Source organism: Solea solea, chromosome 4 (assembly GCF_958295425.1).
Source record: "Solea solea chromosome 4, fSolSol10.1, whole genome shotgun sequence".
NCBI classification, from domain to species: domain Eukaryota; kingdom Metazoa; phylum Chordata; class Actinopteri; order Pleuronectiformes; family Soleidae; genus Solea; species Solea solea.
In genome coordinates, this window is record NC_081137.1 from 16785378 (window position 1) to 16805318 (window position 19941).

At 39.4% G+C, this 19941-nt stretch overlaps 2 protein-coding genes across 7 annotated transcripts in view; both read right to left on the bottom strand.

Annotated features, from left to right (window-relative positions):
* Positions 1–838: 838 nt before the first annotated feature.
* hnrnpl (heterogeneous nuclear ribonucleoprotein L) lies at positions 839–11330 on the bottom strand. 2 transcript variants are annotated; one of them, XM_058628452.1, is made up of 15 exons: positions 11194–11330; positions 10378–10599; positions 9382–9500; positions 8913–9150; positions 8419–8506; positions 8205–8299; positions 8028–8100; positions 3696–3731; positions 3412–3480; positions 3078–3328; positions 2512–2633; positions 2185–2386; positions 2035–2092; positions 1347–1442; positions 839–1238 (listed from the first exon to the last, which is right to left on the bottom strand). In XM_058628452.1, exons 2-15 carry the CDS (start codon positions 10489–10491, stop codon positions 1180–1182), a joined length of 1620 nt encoding a protein of 539 aa, XP_058484435.1. In that variant the 5' UTR covers positions 10492–10599; positions 11194–11330; the 3' UTR covers positions 839–1179. The 2 variants fall into 2 exon arrangements, with proteins under 2 accessions (XP_058484435.1, XP_058484434.1); XM_058628451.1 differs by having other exon boundaries at positions 1347–1463.
* slc8a2a (solute carrier family 8 member 2a) overlaps positions 11032–19941 on the bottom strand; it is a 31605-nt gene continuing 22695 nt past the window's right edge. For 3 of the 5 annotated variants that reach the window (XM_058628445.1, XM_058628446.1, XM_058628447.1), the window contains 8 exons: positions 19473–19834; positions 17859–17962; positions 17209–17226; positions 16816–16928; positions 15800–15823; positions 15296–15395; positions 14258–14530; positions 11032–13887 (listed from right to left, as the gene is read on the bottom strand). In XM_058628445.1, the coding sequence (XP_058484428.1) occupies positions 13511–13887; positions 14258–14530; positions 15296–15395; positions 15800–15823; positions 16816–16928; positions 17209–17226; positions 17859–17962; positions 19473–19834 (1371 nt within the window). In that variant the 3' untranslated portion in view covers positions 11032–13510. The remainder of the gene's footprint in view (positions 13888–14257; positions 14531–15295; positions 15396–15799; positions 15824–16815; positions 16929–17208; positions 17227–17858; positions 17963–19472; positions 19835–19941) is intronic. The other 2 variants (XM_058628448.1, XM_058628449.1) reach the window with 2 other exon arrangements.

A 19941-nucleotide genomic window follows, 5' to 3' on the forward strand; every position in this document is an offset into this window, starting at 1 on the left:
ATTACAATGGCAAATTCACCGGTGTAAAATGACGGCTGCTTTACGTCAGGCTGCATGATGGCTCACTGTGACCCTGTCCTGATTTACATGAACTAAAAAGAACCATTAGTTCCACTGGTCAAGATGTCCATTGTCAAAGAATAAAACAAAAGGTGGATAATTGCACATCAAACTAGTCAGGTTGGTTTACCCTTATTTTTGGAATCAGTACAAGTTGTTGTAATGCAAGTGCCGAATAATTTGGGATACACACTAATTAGTATCTGGACTATTACAAACATGGTTTACTTACTGTATACGTGCTCAGGTTACATCCACAAAAACATGCAATTATAACAGTTGTATTATAAAGCCTTCACTGCATCCTGTGAGAGAAGTAGTCAAACTCTTAATACTAGGAACCAGGATTTGACCAACTGCTAATGAAGTTAAAGAATAAGCTTTAACAGATGAAGCACTGTTACTGCTATTACTAAAAAGTTCCTTGTGAATATATCATATAACTGTTCTTAGAGTGATGTAGCAAACAATACATAATGTATGCAGCAGACAGTGTTACCCCAGTAAAACAATCCAGTGATTAACTCAAAACTATTTAAATAACAAAAATATCAGTAAGTAAAAGGAGCAACAGCACATTGTAACTTTATTAATCAACCTAACACAAAAATCTACACCTCAATATTGAATTGAATGTAGTGCAAATATGGATGTGTGTAATTGTGTGATTGTGGTTCAGTCTGAAGGGGGCTCTGTCTGATGCAGACTTAAGTGTTCTCCTACTGGACAAATGAATGTGATCTCAAAATTGAATAAATAATAATAATAAACCTTTAAATATCGTCAGTACAGTTTATTGAAAGACAGTGACTGGTCTTCACCTAATGGTGAATGTTAGCTTTATTTAAAAACACAAATGTTATTTCAGGGTAGTGTGAAATCTTTCAAATTCAATGTGTCAAAAATACAAAAGAAATGGGGAAAAAAACAAAACATGGTAACATTGAAATAAAATTATACAAAGCCATAACATGTTCTCAAGCACACTAGGTTTTGTCAACACTGGCTGAATATTTCATGATCAGATGCAACGACACACACACACACACACACACACAAAACCTGTGTGATACTAAGCAAAGACACAAAACATTACAAATGATTTAAAGGGGGTGATATTTAGTTGGTATGGTGTGTAGTTGAGAAACACAGCTTCAGTGTGTAAGGGTAAGGCCCACCTATAACAGAAGATAGTCAAGATGTACAGATTAAAAAAGGTAAACTATCATAGTACACACACTACATAAGTAAACCGTGTTTATATTACTCCACTAACGAGAACTTACTGGGATTTTTCATCTGGAAATGATTCATCAGAGCGAGGGCTTCCATAGCGTCATTGATGGACTCCCACTCCAGCAGACCGGATGAACTCCGCTCACCTTTCGTGTCACATAAGACAACTAATAAGATTATTATGGATAATGTTCAATTGAGTGTCGCTGCATTATACTTAAAACATTAATCATTGTCATAATTATACTTGAAATGAGACATGCAACAGCTGCAGCAAAACCAAAATACACCTACATACAATGTGCAATTCAAAATATAAAACTAGAACTCAAATTTAAGTAACTGGAAAACACTTTTTCAGACTGTGGGCTGTCTAATCTGACATTTCCTTGACTAAATCAAGATTTAAATGTAATAAACTAATTGTATCCACTTTAAACAATCTAAATTGCAGGGGCTTGGTTTTCATAATTGAGTACACACACAGTTTTGTGCAAGTATTCTTAGGAGACTGCATTGGCTTTTCATTCATTTCAGCAGCCTAAACAAAGTTACATTTATTTTTGATGTATCATGAAACTGTGGGTGAGGTAAATTAGACTATGGCAAGTCACCACATTCTGGATAGTAGAGTACATTGTGTACATGCCAGTGTTAAACAGGTCAGACAGGTTGTGTTCTAACTAACTCATTACTTAATCCTGTTCAAATCTTAAAATGTCAATCAATATTACTCACTTTTTCCAGTGAAAAGCTTCACACTTGTGGGACTCTTAATCCCCAGTTCATCACAGACCTGGAAGGAGACACCAGATTGCGAGAAACATTTGGTAAGGTAGTTTGCAAAAAACCTGGTAGGACCCATGGAGGTTTGGGCTGAATACATACCTGATTGAATATCTCCTCAGAAATGTCGGGCTGTGCATTAAAGAAGTGCAGGACATTGCTGGGGTGCTGGATTCGGTTTTTAGCCGCCTGCTCTGGGGAGGTGAAGCGATTGTTGCGGGAGCCGTGGAAATCTTTAAAGCTGCTTGTGTTGTCCTCTAACTGGTAACACTGTCCGGGCACAATCGCTTGCTGCTTGGACACACTAGCCAGGAAATGACAGACAGAGGTCACCTATCTGTACATGTGTATCAGGTACACTGTACCTCAACTTTGATGGCATTTTTAAATACTGTATTTGTTTTAATGTTTTTGAACAGCTCTTCTTACCAAACGCTGAGTTTCTGTCCAAAAAGGAAGTTGTTGTTGAGGTGAGAGATAGCTCTGTCCACAGAGTAACAATCCCCCATCTCCACCATTGCTGCTCCAGGCTTACTCTTCATGAACTTCACCTAAACACATACATTACACACAAACATGATTATATAAAGTAATAAATCACATACTAACTTTCCTTGAATGATTAGACTCTGCAGTGTAATTTGTAACCATAGCAACTCCAGTAGTCATTATCACTTAAATTACATTACGAAGGTACAAAGTTTCATACTGTATGCATGTGAGGTGTCTCTACTTTCAAAGTAGGCATACATTTTAACTGATGAAAATGGCAACATTGCATGCATCTCATAGAACATAATATACAGTGAAAATGTTCTTTCTTCACAATTTCCCCCGTCTATATCTGTCTCGTATGTCAGGCACAGCACATTTTGTTCCCATTTCAAAGTAAAAGCACTCGAGTATTTCTTTATTGTGAAACATGTGCAGGCCAGGCAAGTTTACGATGAATTTGAAACAAGCAAAATACTGCATAAAGTGTTTGGCTTACTCACCCTCTCTACATTCCCATAGAGGCAGAAGATGTTGAAGACCTTGTCGGCATTAATCTTGGCTGGCTCAAGACCATACAGCATAAGAACTGGGGAGTCTGCATGAGGACCATACTCGGGAGGTGGCGGTCCATATCCGGGGCCATATCGCTGGCTACCACGACCACGCCCGCCTATTCCTGGTCCCATGCGATGGTGAGGAGGGGGCCCATAGCCGTCGTCATTGTAGCTATGGTAGCCTCCTTGAGGCCCACCTTAATTACAATAAAATAAAAGGAACAGATACATTAAAATAATGGATCCCAACACTGTAGCACTTCCGTTGTTGCATACTTACCATAATCTGGTGGGTGATCTCCTAGCAGAGCAGGCTGCCTCTGACGTTTGTTGGGATTGGCATTGGGATCTAAAACGGTATAATAAAATGTTGCCAATCAAAATGTAACTATATTAGTAATAAGTGCTAAGGGACTGTGACTGACATGCAAAACAGGACATCATTAAGTGTAAAAAAAAAAAAAAGGTTTCAGGCTCTATGTTGTTTACTATGTGACATAATGGAGATTTAAGAATGTTTTTAAGCACTTAATCTGCCACCCCCATACAAACATGTACACACACCTTGCGAACTGTTCCAATTGCCTTCACCATCAGCATCTGTGCAAGTACACATATATAAGTGTCAAATCCAAAATTACAATCAAGTGGAAATGTGCATGCTAACATTTTTAAGTTATGACACAAACATTCAAATACAAAGTAAGAGGTTCGAATGTGTGTCAGTGCTGTGAGCAGCACTTGTAGTCTACGTACATTTTATTGGAAACTAACAAACCAGAATAAGACACAGGTTTAACATCAGACGTGACAGACATTATACCATGAAAGCAGATCATATTAAACTCTTGAGGAAAGAAAAAAAACCTGACATCATTCATGACAGTCCCGTTTGTAATTACAAAATATTTTCGACACTTAACAAAACCCATAGTGAAGTCTCTGCATCATTATCAACCATGTGTGGGGCACTTAATTGTTTCAAAAACTAAATGCTTTCTTATCACAAAATCAGTAACAAAACAAGTTGCTCTTGGATAAAAAAAAAAAGGTAACAAAGTCAAGGTATTGTGTGGACTCAAATGTGAATGCTACCTTTATCACAATTATCACTGACCAACCTCTCCATCATCAGTGATAACTATCAGAATGAAGCCATTTAACACTTTTAATTGACAGTAGCTTTTTATTTTAAACCTTAATTTAGTAAAACTAAATTTTACAGTGTGTATTTAAATCATTTCTTGATTAGAGTTGGCGCTTGTGTGTATGGTTGAAATACCTTCTAGAATATAAACGCATGCCCACGCCCTCACCTACACACAGCAAGCTAAACCTCCAGTCATTACACATTACTGTGTGTCACCAACAACACACTACTAAAAGCATAACCCAATTTTGTAGAATAAAAGCCTACATGTTGATTAAGACTGAGAACTAGAACATTTCGCAGCTACTTAGTTGTGTAGTTCTTCTACAAAGTGAAATCCATGTACAACTGTCGGGTTCTTACTTCACCACTGGAAAGCTCCACTCCATAACTTTGTGGAACATTGCAAAGACAATGTCACTCGCAATAAATTAACAAATATGCGTCTCTGTTTCAATATGTAATGATATAGAGTAAACTATAAGAAAATCAAAAAAAATCATTATAAATATAACGGACAAAAACTAAATCAAATCTTGTGAGGATTTGAAAGTTTTAGGGCAATTGTGGAAAAAAATCCTGTAAAGTAAGAATGCTTTGAAAATAAAATTCTAATCACTTTAAAGAAGTGAGCGAACACTTCGCAAAACAGCTTGCATTTTGTAAATTGTAAATACAATTTATATTTGTGAAAGTGTTACTTTACAGCAGTTTTTCACATTACATATAACATTGTGTTGAATATGAGCTAATGTATTTTTATTTTGAAATATCATTCTCTAATAATGCCAATCAATCATAAACACGTTATACTATTCTAGTCATTGTTGGTTTATTTACTTCTTAGCTTCACCTGTAACGAAGAGTCGGGTGGAGAATTTCAATTCCGACAGCTCAGACAGGCCAATGTGATGTTTGCATTAAACCACCAGGATGTCCATCCCAAACTTAAATTAACATACAGTCCTAGTTTAGACAGAACAGAAAGTTGAGAAAACTAATTTTGTCCATATGTGGGGTTCTTACGAAGGATCCACTATTATACATGTGTATTGTATGCAAGTATTGTCTTGGAGGCTAAAACATTTTCGTTCTACAGTAGCTTTTACATATGTAACCATATAGTCAGATTACTCATTCATTTCTTATAAATACTTACAGCACCACACATGAAGCATGGGACACAGTGGGTAGGTAGGGGGCAGTCTTCAGCAACGATGCTACCAGGCAACCTCTGACTCCAGCCTCAACTCATTCTCCTTTTTACATCTTCTTTGCGTCTTTGTCTCCCCACCACCAGAGAGAGAAAAGTGCATCCATGGGTCCATGCTTGGTTTTGATTTGCTGCCAGTTTGTTTTCAAAGTTGCTATGAGAGGCTCATTTCCAGCTGATCTGATCACAAAGCAGGACATTTGCACCAATTCAGAGTACGCTGTCAGTCCACAGACTCACTGAGCCAAACCTGCATCACACGGGAGGCGTTAAAGGCATCACTATAGGCCAAAAAGGGTAAATGAAATAACGCAGAAACAACACAAGAACAGCACAGAGGAGGGAAATGGGAAGGAAGGCACAGGGGGAAAAAAACAGAATACCAGAGTCCATAAATGTAGAAAAGTTTGGAAAGGATTTTTTACTGTTTGCCTCTGTGCATATATGCTTGATGGTGTTTGATGCTTGTGTCTTCATGGGCCCCCCTGTGGATATTTCTTCTCGTGTAAAAATGGGCGTTGACATGATGCTTGCTTACTTGGGTTTTAAAAGCGGCCACTTGCAAAGTGAAAAGGCATCTAGCGCTTGACAATAAGTCATCTGGAATATCTGCATGAAGATGTGCTGTCATGGCAGTGTTGTCGTGGATATTCGGCTCGTTGTGTTGTCATGTTGTGTTCGGCGCAGCATGGCAGAGATGAGTGGTGTTACGTCTGAAAAAGAGAATGGCCTCTTTTTTTGTTTACTGCCCCAGTATGTGGTGTCATCTGTTCCCTGGACAGGCTGAGTGTGTCTGAAATCTCCTCTGTTGCTCCCTGTGGCTGTGTTATGGCAGGCACATCCCAAAGGCTAGGAGGCGCGGCCGCAACGACCAAACGCCTGACTCCCGCCCCTCATCATCACTGATTTGTATCAAAACTGGTGACTCCTCAGGACTCTGCAGATGTGCTGTACTGGTAAAGAGGTGGCCGTAGATGCTTATCAGTCTAAGTTCAGTCTGTGGTGGATATGCGAGGTGTCTGTTGGCATGGCATTGGAATATCTCTGTCCCTCATACTGAAATGGCGGCTACTGTCCACCACCAAAATAAAATGGATTCCCATGTCAGGTGGTGGTGATGATGGACTGAGTTGAGGTTGTGTCCCGGTGTTTGTTGCCCCACTGTGTCCGATGTATGCCACACAGCTCATTAATTAGCTGTGGGTGCTGTTGTGCGGTAGCTGTAGAAGGCACTGCGTCTGTGCAGCATGTGTCTGCTTAGAGGTTGAGGTAAGCTTGTGTGAGTTTGCACAGTGAGGACACAAGGAGTACCTCTGGTTCATAAAGGCAGCACAGACCACAATATCAAGATATGTCCGGAGAGGACAAGATGTCAAACATCTGTATGAAAGCTGCGGTGTACTGGTTGTGTACAGGAGAAACAATTACATCTTTTACAGTGTCTAATAAAAAAAAAAGAAGAATAAAATTCTTAATTAAAGTTAGGTCTAATGTACCACAAAGTTGTACTGCTGTCCACAAAAATTCAATGGCAAATGTGTTCCATCAATTAGCATTGTTCATCTGGATGCACATAACATGAGTTTTTTTTCTCCAGCAAACCTGACATCAGAAAGTAGTATTCTGTATATTAACGTCTTTTGATGGACAAAAGTGAATGAGAAGACGTCTTCTCCTAGAGTTTTCAAGAAAGCCATGACCATTGTTTATATCAATAAAACACATTTAGTAATTGAGGGTATAATCAATTTCTTTAAAAATTAAACTGAAGGCTCAACATTGTAGATGGCATAAAGTGTGTTTCTAATGTACAACATTAAAGGTCCCATGAGAAGCACAATATCCTTGTGGCCTACAGTATATGTGTGTATATATATATATATATATATATATAGCTCCATTGTCAGTAGCTCTTGACAGTATATATTCTGCTGCAGCTCCAAAGCCACTAAATCCCAGACTAAACATACAAGTACAGTGTATGAAAATCTAAGAAACATTTCAGATCTCATGGGACCTTTAACCACAGACATGTTTATTGGTCTATTGAGTCTATTCAGTCAAGCAAATACAGTGTCTATTATAAACCTAAAATAAAATCTCCACTATGTTTGAAAGAATGCTGACAGGTGTAACAGTCTCTAGTGTTTACTGCATCAAACCAGGTAGTGAGTTGTGGTTGTGCAGCTGTGACATGCTCTATGGGGAATGTGAACTGGTGGGTAGAACAGTGTGCCTACAGTGATGGATGCACTGGGCTTTTTACATGCATAAGCCTGTCATTGGGGTTGGCTGCCATTGAGGTTGCTCCTCATGCCCTTACCAAGTGCCTGCACTGTGGCGAGGAAAAATGCATGAAGACTGTAAAGGCATCACAGGAATACTGCCAGTGAACAACGAGTTCGTAAAGCATTCATTTGTGACCAAAGGCAATACTCCCGGAGGCAGCGAAAACTAACCATCCCATACAGCAGCATGAGAGGAAAAGAAGAAGTAAAAATGGACGAAAGAAAGGCTGGGGACTGCATATTACCTTGGCCACTCAAAGTGGGGTTTGTGTAGTCCCACGTGTCTTGGTCGTTCTTGAAGACATTAAGGCGTGCTGGCTGTGGAAAGGATTGCATTATTTGAATAAAAATGTTTCTTTTCATTCAAATCTAAAACCAATTCTCCAGGTACAAAGAACGATTAAATATTGTCATACACTCACCTTGGCATATTCTATCTTGAGAGTGCAACAACCGGAATAGATGTCTGCCCCATTCAAGGAAGCTTTAGCCCTCTGGGCACTTTGGACAGTATCAAATGTGGCAACAATCAGTTAAGGTGAGTTCTGACTATAGATTTCTAAGTTGCCAACTATGATTAAACATGTGTCTGTCCAAATGCATGTTCAATAAAAATGTAAGAATCTTCAGAAGGATATTCAACCATGGCCTGAACGCCATTCTTTCTGAAGATGACAATCCTCTGTACAGGACCACAGTTGTTGCAAATGGTGTAGAGCACATCCTGTAAAAGCACAAAAACACAAGTAAATGTGTGCTCTTCACAACACACACACAAAAATTGCAATTAAGCAAAAAAGGAAATTCAACAAACCAGAATTTATATACAATAAAATATAACACATTTATTTTAGTAGAACTCCAGCAGAGGACACAAAACCTACAACAACATCATCAATATCAAGGTGCTTTGTTGACATAATAAGCTTTCAAGACAAATGTACAAGACTACTCTGTCATCACCTGAAACCACATGCACATTAATTTATATGGCTGCACCAACTATTTGTTAAGCGCTTATTTCAGGACGCACCAACACAGTAATATTTTACAACTGCAGTCAACACAATACTACATATACTGATGTGACACGTCACTTCACACAAAACATGTTTTTATAATCACATTACCGTAGTAATAGGATATATAGGGTTTATGATGGTGAGTAGCAGCACATTGTTGACGCTCCGTGTGTCATCCGAGTCTCCTGGCCTAGAGATCTTTTGGCTGGTGGAGTAGTTGATGAAGGCAGGGTGGCCTGCGATGTACACCTGGTTCTCAGCGGCATAAGTAACAGCATTGCAGGAGCCATTCATGTCCTCATACTCCACCAGGGCCTGGCGCTTCTTGGGCATCATAACCACATAACTGTCAATAAATTAATCAGAATCAGAATCTATGGGCAAAAATCAATGAACCATTATCTGGGAATCAGAAACCATTAACCAAGCCCTGTTCAAGGATTTAAGGCTGTGCCCAGGCTCATGATGATCAGCAAATCAGCAATAAAGCTGGGAACTAGGCACTGAAGTACCTTAAAAGCAATTGATAAAATCAATTCTAAAATTAATAGGTGACCAAGCACACGCTTGGTGTTACCTGATGGCTCCAAACTCCTGTAGAGCCTCAACCAGGTCAGCCTCCATAATACCATCCACCAAACCCCTGATGTGCACCACCTGGGAGGGCAGTGGTTTGTGAGGGTCTTCGTAGCTCTCCTAAAAAAAATATCAAACAAATAAGTTTTTTTGTTTTTTTTGATAAATTATTAAATATTTGCACCACTGGTGGACAGCTTAAATTAGTGAATGGCAGCTTCAGTCAAGAAGTCCCACAAAATATATTTCCTAGCCACACAGGACATCTGATGAAGTGACAGGAGTGGTCTTATGCAGTCAACCTGCTTCACGGTGCTACATGCTTTGCATTTAGAGATGTTGCATACGTTGGTTATTTGTGTTACTATAGCTTTTCTATCATTTTGAACCAGTCATGCCATTCTCCTCTGACATCAACTGGGCATTTTCAGACGAGTCTTTTTTCGACCACTCACTCAATACCTCAGAAATATTTATGGGTGAATATCCCTAGAAGATGAACAGCCACGCCATGATTTAAATACACGAAACCACCTTTCATTAGGTCGCCTTGACCATGCATACATGCCTAAATGCATTGAGTTTCTACTATGCGACTGCCGGGTCAGATATAAGCGTTAAACCGATGTATCTTTTACAGTGACCAGTGAGAGCATTCCAAATTAGCCATAGCCATCATCAACGTGAGCGTTTACGGCTTTCGGAGGGGAAGGGGGTAATTTCTTCATCTTATGTTCAACTATTGCTTGCAACAGTAATGTTGACTGGCTATTATAATTCGAAAACTACTTTTGACCACTTAAATGTGTCCAATTCTAAACCTGAGCTAGCACTTAACTGGTTTTCTTGGGGGCAACATGGCTAGTTAGCTTCTTCATTTTAGCTACCGGCGACATAGGCACAGCGTTAACAAGCTAATATTATATTAAAAAGCAAAAGCTTGCACACTTAACAACATTTACAGCACCAACTGTGAAGACATAATGACACCCCTCACCGTTGTCATCCCTCCTTCCTCCGTTTTCTGTCTTTTCGTCGCTCTGCCTCCTTCTCCGTAGTATCGGCCCGCAGCAGCAGCCATGTTGTCCTGTCTGACACACAACTGCTGCATTCAAGGTGTGTGGGAAATTTGAGCACTATCTGGCAGGCGATTGGGGATGCTCGTTATTTCCTTTAGGTGGCGCTGCAGCAAAGGTCATTCGCTTGTTTGCACGTCACCCTAGTAGATATTAATTGAATTAGTGTTTTTTTGCTACAGGACATTTTCAGACTGCTATACACAGCCATAAACAGATAACTGAGTTATCACATATAGTGCATCCAGTTGTATGAATGTAAAGGGTGCTATAAACCTATATTTTATTCATTCGTTCAAACGGACACAATTCTGCTGTCATGGAAGACGAGGTGTGTACTTGTTTTTTTTTTATCATTTAATCTAAACATTTTTACTAGCACAGAAACAACTCTACATTTATTCTATAAATGTATTCATGTTAAATTATGGATTGCTGTAGAATATTGCTAGATATATTTTATTAACCTCAAACAGTAAATATATGTTAGGGATTTTTATAGTTTTGAAAGCTTTTAGTCTTATTTTATATGAAAAGTCAAATGTAAATAGAGTGAAAGAAAACCTACCATATCCCAGTTAAAAAACAACTTTATTTTGAAACACAGATTAAAAGATCATAACGCCATTGGTTTTATACATTATGCCCATGGGTGTTTTTTTTATTTATTACTTAACAGTTTTAAGAATAAATTGAAAGCTACATTAAGACAGAAAAAAAACATAATTTACCTTTACCTGATCACATACCCCAGGAGACATCAGTCCCACATTTGGGTAACTGCATGTTGCCAAAAAAACATCTTCATCAAAGTAGTTTCCACATCCTGGTTTGGTATTTCCTGGAATGCTGAAATAAGTGCCTTTTTGTCCTTTGGTGCATCAGTGTCTTTTATACTATATTATTCCCAGAGCAGAGTCACTGCATCATGAGTTTACATGTACATAAAAATAAATGTGCCCCTTTATTTGCACCATAAGCATGTAGTCTAATTTTTCAAATTACAGACCAATATCCCCTCTGAAATGATTGTCCTTTAAAACTGTGTGACTATAACTGAGTAAAAATCTGAAAACTGGTCTCAGACAAGTTGGATCTACAGCATGGAGCCAGCTTTCATCAGTGTGTTAATCACAAATTCAAGGACATTCCCAGGTTGTAGAGCTTTTCATTCATAGCTTAGCACTAGATATCATCGTTATCTTTTCCTGCTTAAAAGACTTGTAATGGAATCTCAGGTACTGTTTACAAATCACATTTATATCTTACAGAGCATGGAAGGTGTTATTGTGTTGTCATGGACCCCCTTCACTTGGACTTGGATTGTCTGACATATATCATGTTTGGGGCTAATATCATGTGGTATTTTAATATGAACATTATTAAAACATAAAATCTTCCAAAATGCCTAAACTATCCTTCGGTTACTAAATGTATTCTGTCAAATATGTGTCACAAGGTTGAAAACCCTACGATTGTGCATATTTACTTCATGGTCCCAATGAAATGCCGTAATCCTACACAAAATCCACGTCCTCCTCTGCACTCAGGGGGAAATAATGCAGTAATTAAGTGTGGATGATGGAGCCAATGCAGACACACACAGTCAAAATGTATGTGACAATTTACAATAAATTATAGTCATATATTTATCATTATATGAGCTCAAAATACATTCAATTATAAAGACATTGAAATACATCATTGATAAATAAACACTTAGGACTTCTGTGGTGTATGAATCATCACTTTCAAACAGTCAAACTAAATGGCAGACATTAGGTACCTATTTCTCCTTTTTTATATATAAATTACACAGCTTATTATAAATTAATTCTGTCATTATTTTTTAATCCATTATACATTTCAATATTGGGTCTGTGTAGTGTGCATCATCATTACAATTATACTGTCAATATTCAGAGTGGGATCAACCTCAGTAGGTGCGGTGCAATACAACAAATTTGTATCCGTTTGCATTTGTAACCAAATTGTGCTTGTGGTTTTTTTATACCATGGCCACCAACGCTTTCCTGTTTCTGATTGGCTGGCAGGGTTCCATTTATAAGTCCAACAGTTCTAAATCTAAATAGTTGAGTGCATATCGTTTTGTATTTATATTAATTCATGATGCCCTTTTTTTCAGTTGCACATAATTACAAATTCACTTCTTATAGGCTATTAAATATAATAGTTCTGTTCATTGCATATTATATAGAACATACATATGTGTATATGGGTGATTATTTTAATGTGAATTTTTTTATTTACACCCCTCATGTTTTTGGTTCCTACCTGCCTGTGTTGTCAGTGCTGTGCGATGTACATGTGTGAATAAAAAGTAGAACGTTGGAACCGTCCTGCAAGTGTCGGTATTAATTATGTCTGTGTATGAACTGTAACCCGCGTATCACCTACAGCCCCGAGGACACTACCTATCGAGAGTCAGGGAGACAAAAGCCGGAGAGCTATGTTACCAATCATCTGTAAATAGTCAAATGTGGATTAATCGTGCTCAGATCCATGTTTACTGCTGCACTTTGAATGCAGGTCCTTTTTTGCCTATGACAAGTGGCCATGGTATAAACTTGATGATATGCTTATAAGGTGTAAAGATAAAAGTAGGCTCCACTGCTATAATGCAAAGCAGAGTCATGTAAAACATTGCTCCTCTCTGTCATTATGTTTCTAACTCAAATACTGGGTTACAGCATCTAATGTATACATCCAGCCTATAAAAGCATGAGTCCAGGTTAGAGTCATGATGAAGCAAAGTCCAGTGTCTTCACAGATATGCTGACTGTTTGCTCCCCTAATCAAAAATGTCCGTTCCGTGTTATTTCATAAAAGTCATCAGTTTAGTCACATTCACTGACAATTGGAGGTTTCCTGGGGTTGAGGAAACGCACAGATCTGCATGTGTAGTATGCAAATGTTCTTCATGAACCATGGCAGCAGTTATCAAGTGGTGACAGGTCTTTTCAATGGTTGTTAACTGACCAGATCGGTGTCTGAGTAGTGTGTTTGTGTGTGTGTGTGAATGAGTGTCCAATCTTAGAAGCCTGGTATATGGCAGTAGACCTCCAAGCTGGAGAAAAGGATATAGAGAAACCAAAGTCCAAATAAAAGCAGTGAAGTGACGACTTTGGGAACTTTTGGGCCTCCCAGTTCACCACCTACAGACGGCCTCCGGCGTACCATCAGCACTCCCACAGTGAAAAAGGCAAAAATGGTGAAGAGTGTGACGGAGAAGGCCAGCGAGCCAGGTTCCACGTGGAAGACCTCACCTTTGACTTCCCAATATACAGCAGCCACGGACCAGGCCACTCCAATGCCCAGAAACACATTAACTGCATTACTTCCTGTCACATTCCCCACAGATGCATCTGCATACTGATCTTGAATGGCAGCCACTTTACTGGCAAAGGTATCTGCAGGAAGGAAATGAAGTTTCAGAGTTGTGTCCAAGCTAAAAAACTTGCCTCTGGTTGAAGTTACTGATATCATAAGCCATAAAGCAAGTTTTTTCCCATGGCAATAAGCCAAATGAACAAAGGGAGGCAGCCACATGGATTTTGTACGCAGATATATATATTCTTAATTAATTTGAGTTGTGTCTTGTCTTTTGAAGGACATTAAAGTTCTTTAAAAACACATACCAAAAGGCTGTAATAACATATATTGTGTTTTTATGTGGAGACAATTTTCTACATTGTGGACAATATACCTTAACCTAACATGACCCAATTGCATTTGTTTCAATAAATAAAAACCTGAGGTCCATTCATATAACCAACTCACCAGGGAGTGAAGTTCCCAGTGCCACAAAGACAACTGCAGTGACAGCATCTCGCAGCCCTACAGTGCAGCCAAAATGGGAGGCGAGGTCTCCGATAATGGCAGTGAGGAAGCCGATGACAGAGATGGACACAATGAAGCACGCCCAACCATTCCAGTACCCGGTGGGCGGAACAAGAGCAAACAAAATCTTCCAAAAAATGCACACTATGTGCATGAAATAGTCACAGCAGTTCGGCATTCGCTGCTCTTGTCCCTCCTCTTCATCCCCATCACCTAAACATAGAAGAAACAGGGACAATAAATCAACATAAGCAACAGAGGGCAGCCACAGTTGATGCCCTTACATTCCCCATAACATTATATATACAGTAGGGAGAACTTTCTAATTTATGCTGATCAATAATTCAATAATAACCTTTCAGCATAATGTAAATCTAGTAATCTGAGAGATTACCTCTGTACCGCTAGGCATTGTTTACAGACTTTGCCAATTCTATCTTTTCATTTGCGGCTTTGACCAATCGCAGGGCAGTTCAGAGAGGACGGATGGGACGATTAGCTGTTTCACTGCAGCTACTCTGCATACAGATCCCTACTCAGGCATCAGCAACAAAACAACTGGTCTGCAACACTGGTTAGGTAGGTGGTAGGTGTCAAAGGAACATTATTTGGACAATTCTACAAGTAGATGTACAGTTTTTTGAAGCACAAATGACTTCAAGCTTATGCTTAACAGGTGTTAGCGTGCACAACTTGAATAACTTCTGGCAAAATCTGTGATAGTGTTTACAGACAAAACAAGAAAAACACAACTGATATAGACCCCTTTATTGTGACAAATATTAAAATACTGTATGGAAGAATCACACAAACAAACTGTGGCTCAAGAGGTTGAACAAGTGTCCCACAATACTTAAGGTGACTAATGTAGTGTAAGTGGCTTTTAATTTACACAAACTCTTTCAGTTAGGGATGAAAAAGTGCCATATAAATGCAATTTAATTACCATGTATGGAAAAACATCTACTTGTCACTCACCTGCACTGACTGTGACTGCTTCAATTAACTGCTCTTTCCATGAACGAGTCCCAATCACTCCAGCCATGTCGGTGTCCTTTATCAGTTTGTCCACAGTTTCCTGGAGCAAAATTAAATAGGTCAGTAATTAGGCGCAAACAGAACATATGACGCCACACACGTCTATCACTTCAGGTTTATTGTGAGCTTTTTGGCACAGGCTAGGTTGATGCAGACATGGCCCGGTTTCACAAAAACACAAAACACAACACTCACACAAATCACTGTGAGACCCTGCTCTGCTGAGCATTTTAAATACATTCAGAATGAATTGACCCTTACATTGCTTACACACACACACCCAAACTTTGCCTCAGTGCATCTCAAATCAAAATGCATAAGACACGATGAGAAAAGTTCAGAAATGAAATAAAGCAGAAGTGAGCATACAGTATGTTCATGATGACAAGAGTATGATGAGAGTTGCAAACAAAACAAACAACATGCTGCTGGCAGTAACTGTACCTGGTCTAGTACTCCATTGGGAGTCTGATGTGTGAGAGGGCAGCAGGTGGTTAAAGAGATAAAACATAATTTAAAACTCCTCCACACAGCAACAGTCCAAAACTCTACTTTTGGTTTTATGAAAACCCATAGCATATTTAAAGCTAGTTTAAACCTTTGTTAAAGTCTCAGGGCTCTGACACTAAATCTAAAAGGAACTTTGACAGTATACCACAACTTTTTTAATTCAACCGAGGAACCAGAACCCCACCAAGAGGGGATCCTCTCTGTTATCACGAAACAATGGAGAGAATTTTCCTACCGAATCAAAAGTCACAAGTCCAGTGTGTAAGACGTAGTGACACCTAATGGTGATACGGTAAAGGGAACTATTCTTCATTTGTGTAATAAAAGCCTTTGCTTTGCTCTGTCTGCTTTGTTATTCAGGCTGCTGTAGAAACATATACTAAAGTACATATACAAGGGTTATTCTATGGCTAGAAAAGTCACGGTCGATTTTCCCAAGCTTCCTTTTCAGATGAATTCACAGCTAACCAATCACAACGAGTGTCGTTGATGACACGGTGGCGGATCTCTTGATTGTGTTTGATTCTTTTTAACTACAACTATACAACAATTACAAGACATGTTTAAGGGGTTGCAATGAAGCTTCAGTGGGATGGTGTGTGTAAATCAAGCTTCAATATAGTTTTCACTGACGTTCGTTCTGAGCTGCTGTCTCCGCAGCAGTAGCATGTTGCATGTTCACACTGTGTGTGCGTGGGTTTTCTGTGGATAATCTAGTTTCCTCCCACAGTCCAAAAACATCTCTAATTTGCCCGTAGGTGTGAATGTGAGCGTGAATGGTTATTAATCTCTGTGTGTTAATCTCTGTAATCTCTGCCTTTTGCCCTGTGTCAGATGAGATTAACTCCAGTGGCCTGCGACCCTCATGTGGAGGATAAAGCGGTAGACAATGGATAGACAATACTAGTTAGTTAACTGCTAGTCTGTCTGTCTGTTAGCCACTCACACACCTTGAACTCACAGGACTCCTTTATGATGACCTCTAGCCTGCTGTGCTCTCCCAGAATGGGTTTGCCCATCTCAGAGATCCTCCTGGCCTCTTCCTCCTCGGGGCTGGGGTTTCCTGTCAGTAGAGCACAGACAATGAATTCTCATGTCTTTACTGTAGTATCACACACGCACAAAAAAAGCATGCGTCCTAAACCTGAGCCAAAGGTACACAGCAGGCCCAAGCCTAAAGAATCAAGATGAAAAACGAAGAATTTCACTCTCTGCACACACATTGAATTAAGCACAGGTTAAAGGTGCCGTGTGCATCAATCATCATTAGATCTACTTCCTGTTGTAACAAATTGCTGGGGTGAAATCAATAAGAGCGATATTTAAAACGACCAAAACATTACCTTGGTTTAGCAGCAATGCTGTGAAGAAAGACAGACTATGAGTCAATACCGACAATAAACTCACAGAGTTCACATTCAAAGTTTAGCGTGGCATCATCAGCAGAGGATACATTGTCAAAGTATCATTTTTCAAGTGAAACCAAAGCTTTTGAAGTCCCAACCTGAAATTTCAATTTGCATTGTGACCAAAAGTATCCACCATTACCCCACACCATTAAACAAACTACTACTCATTACAAACTGTAATGTAATGATTCTGTTGGCCCCCACTATAACAAGCACATATCTAATTCCTGCATCATTCTATTGACCCACTGAAGTTACAGGGAAAGGGCAACTAAAGGATCCTAACTTAATATCTGACAGCGGCTCTGAGGCCACAGTGAAACAGAGACAGCAGTGAATGACAAGTGTTTAATCTTCGGTTACTGGCTCTGACGCACGTGCCTGCCACTGAGCTGGCAGCACTGCCACTGTTATTGTTTTGATACTTGATCTTGGATACTGCTGCCATCATGCTTGATCGGTTTCGATATATGTACTTATTCTTCTTTGACTTTTCATCTCATATCTACTGCTTCGTTATAGACTGTCGCCATGATCAGACAAAAAACGTCAATGATAACACTTAAAAAAGCATCCACACTCACCAGAGATCCCTCGCTTTAGCCATTTTGGGTCCTCGAGCACAATAAAGAAGTTTTCCTGCTTCTCATATTCCGTCACATTTATGATGCGCACCTGTAAGGTCTGACTGGATACATAAAGCACACAAATATTTAATTGCGATGACAAAAAGATCAGGTTAAATTGAGTATTAAATGAAGTATTCAATTTGAATTACAGATGAGGGGACATGCAATGAAAACATGAGACCTTCCCATCTTAAACGATGCTACTATCTAAATCACATCAGTGAAGTGACCTAAATAATTTATTCCACTGGACGGGTGAATAATTCAGGTCCAAACACTGCCATGCAACTGCTCCTCAGTTTGCAAAGGGAATAACTAAACTAAATGTCTTGTAACAGATGCTCGTTAATCAGTGTTTGCAGAGTCAGTTTGTGGAAAACAAAATAACTCTCTGGAAGTGTAAAAGGTCACAGGCCGAAAGAGAAACGAAATGATGCGACCAGACACTCCCACACCTGCCCGTTAACGGTGATCCACGGCTCGCTTTGTGTATTTGTGTTTCTCTGTCGCTTCTGTCGACGGTCGCCCTTACATAACAGTCTTTCACTAACTGTACACTTAGTGCACGTGCAAACACAGCTTATATGGGCTGAAAATTTAATGGGAAAAGGATCTGTCCTGTTACATGGGGTGGCTGAAGGTTCCCACACCTGATCAGGGCTAGGATTATCTTTGGGTGTCAAGTCATCAGGTAATTCTGCCTAAAAGCACTGGCGACACAAAGCAGAAAAGAAATTCTAAAAGCACTGAAGGAGCCGTGTTTTGGGAGACTATTGGTTTGGAAAAGAGTGCAGCAGTCTTTATAGTCATGTGTTTATGGCAATAACTGAGAAAGCTTTATCTGGTATACAGCTCACAATACATAGGACTAAAAAATAATGTAAAAAAAATGTAAAATGTCTTCTCCGTATAACATTTTTAAAGGTTTCTGCCTTACTATCAACAGTGCCTTGAGATAATGTATGTTGTGATTTGGCACTATATAAATAAAATTGAATTGAAAAAATGTAAAGTTTCATTCTAAATGTCAGATTCCTGTGAAATCTAATTTCAAAGCCAAGTCTTTATCTTTATATCTTTCTGGTTATCAATCGATAAAAGACAAAAACAAGGATGAACAAATGTTATAGTGGAACATCATTTAACTGTTAACCTTTAAATCCTACAAAACACACTTAACCCTAACTCACTTTTTGGCAACATATGTTGATTTTTATGTTTTTATAAATTTCTATGAGACAGTCTAAAGCTATTTGTAGGCCATAGATGAGGAGGATGCAAAAGGTCTCATTTTTTAATGTAATGCCATGACCAGTTCATTAATTGGCACTAAATGAAATGAAAATGATGAATACAAGGGTAGGCCTACATATAGTCCCTTTAAATTACACACTTCTCAAAGTATTCCCGTGCAAGAAAAAGAGTCCCACCTCCACACCATAATCCATTAAATAAAGATCTATTTCACTTTGTAAAAAACCTGAACTCTCCCTGAAAGAGTCACAGAGTGAACCACCGCCTCCCTCCTGGAAATACCCTCCCATCCCTCAGAGTCAGTGGCTGCCTCACCTGGTCTGTTCATTAATGAATTCCAGCTCCCCTCTCTTCTCCTCATAGTCCACCCCGGCCTTGGCACTGCCGTCCTGCGTGCAGTACGGCACAGCAACAGTACCTCTGGAGCCCGAGTTCCTCACCACCGTCACTGTCAGCAAGCCCGAGCTCTCGCTCACTCGCAGCACCTGCTGACCAAAGGTAAAGATACCGGCGTGGTCATCGTCCAAGATGGTGATGGTGGCAGTCATCGGCACCACGAGTCTGCCCACGGGCGGATTTCCCGTGCCTTCACTTCCACCCTCTTCTGTTCTCAGCTTCCGAAGACGCACAAAGAAATGCTCGTCCTCTTCAAAGATGTCGTCGTCCAAGATGGTAACCTAGGAAGAGGAGTCACAGTCAGAGTCATGGAACTAACACAACTTTCACAATTCAGAGAAATACCACTCTGAAATGTTCTCTCTACATATTTTAAAATAATTTGAAC

Coding starts and splice junctions, on each gene's coding strand:
- hnrnpl (XM_058628451.1), bottom strand. CDS start 10,491: ATGCAGCAGTTGTGTGTCAGACAGGACAACATGGCTGCTGCTGCGGGC. Junction 2,387..2,511: donor GGACAGAAACTCAGCGTTTG/GTAAGAAGAGCT, acceptor TTTCCTGGCTAG/TGTGTCCAAGCAGCAAGCGA. Junction 2,093..2,184: donor CTGAGGAGATATTCAATCAG/GTATGTATTCAG, acceptor GTCTCCTTCCAG/GTCTGTGATGAACTGGGGAT.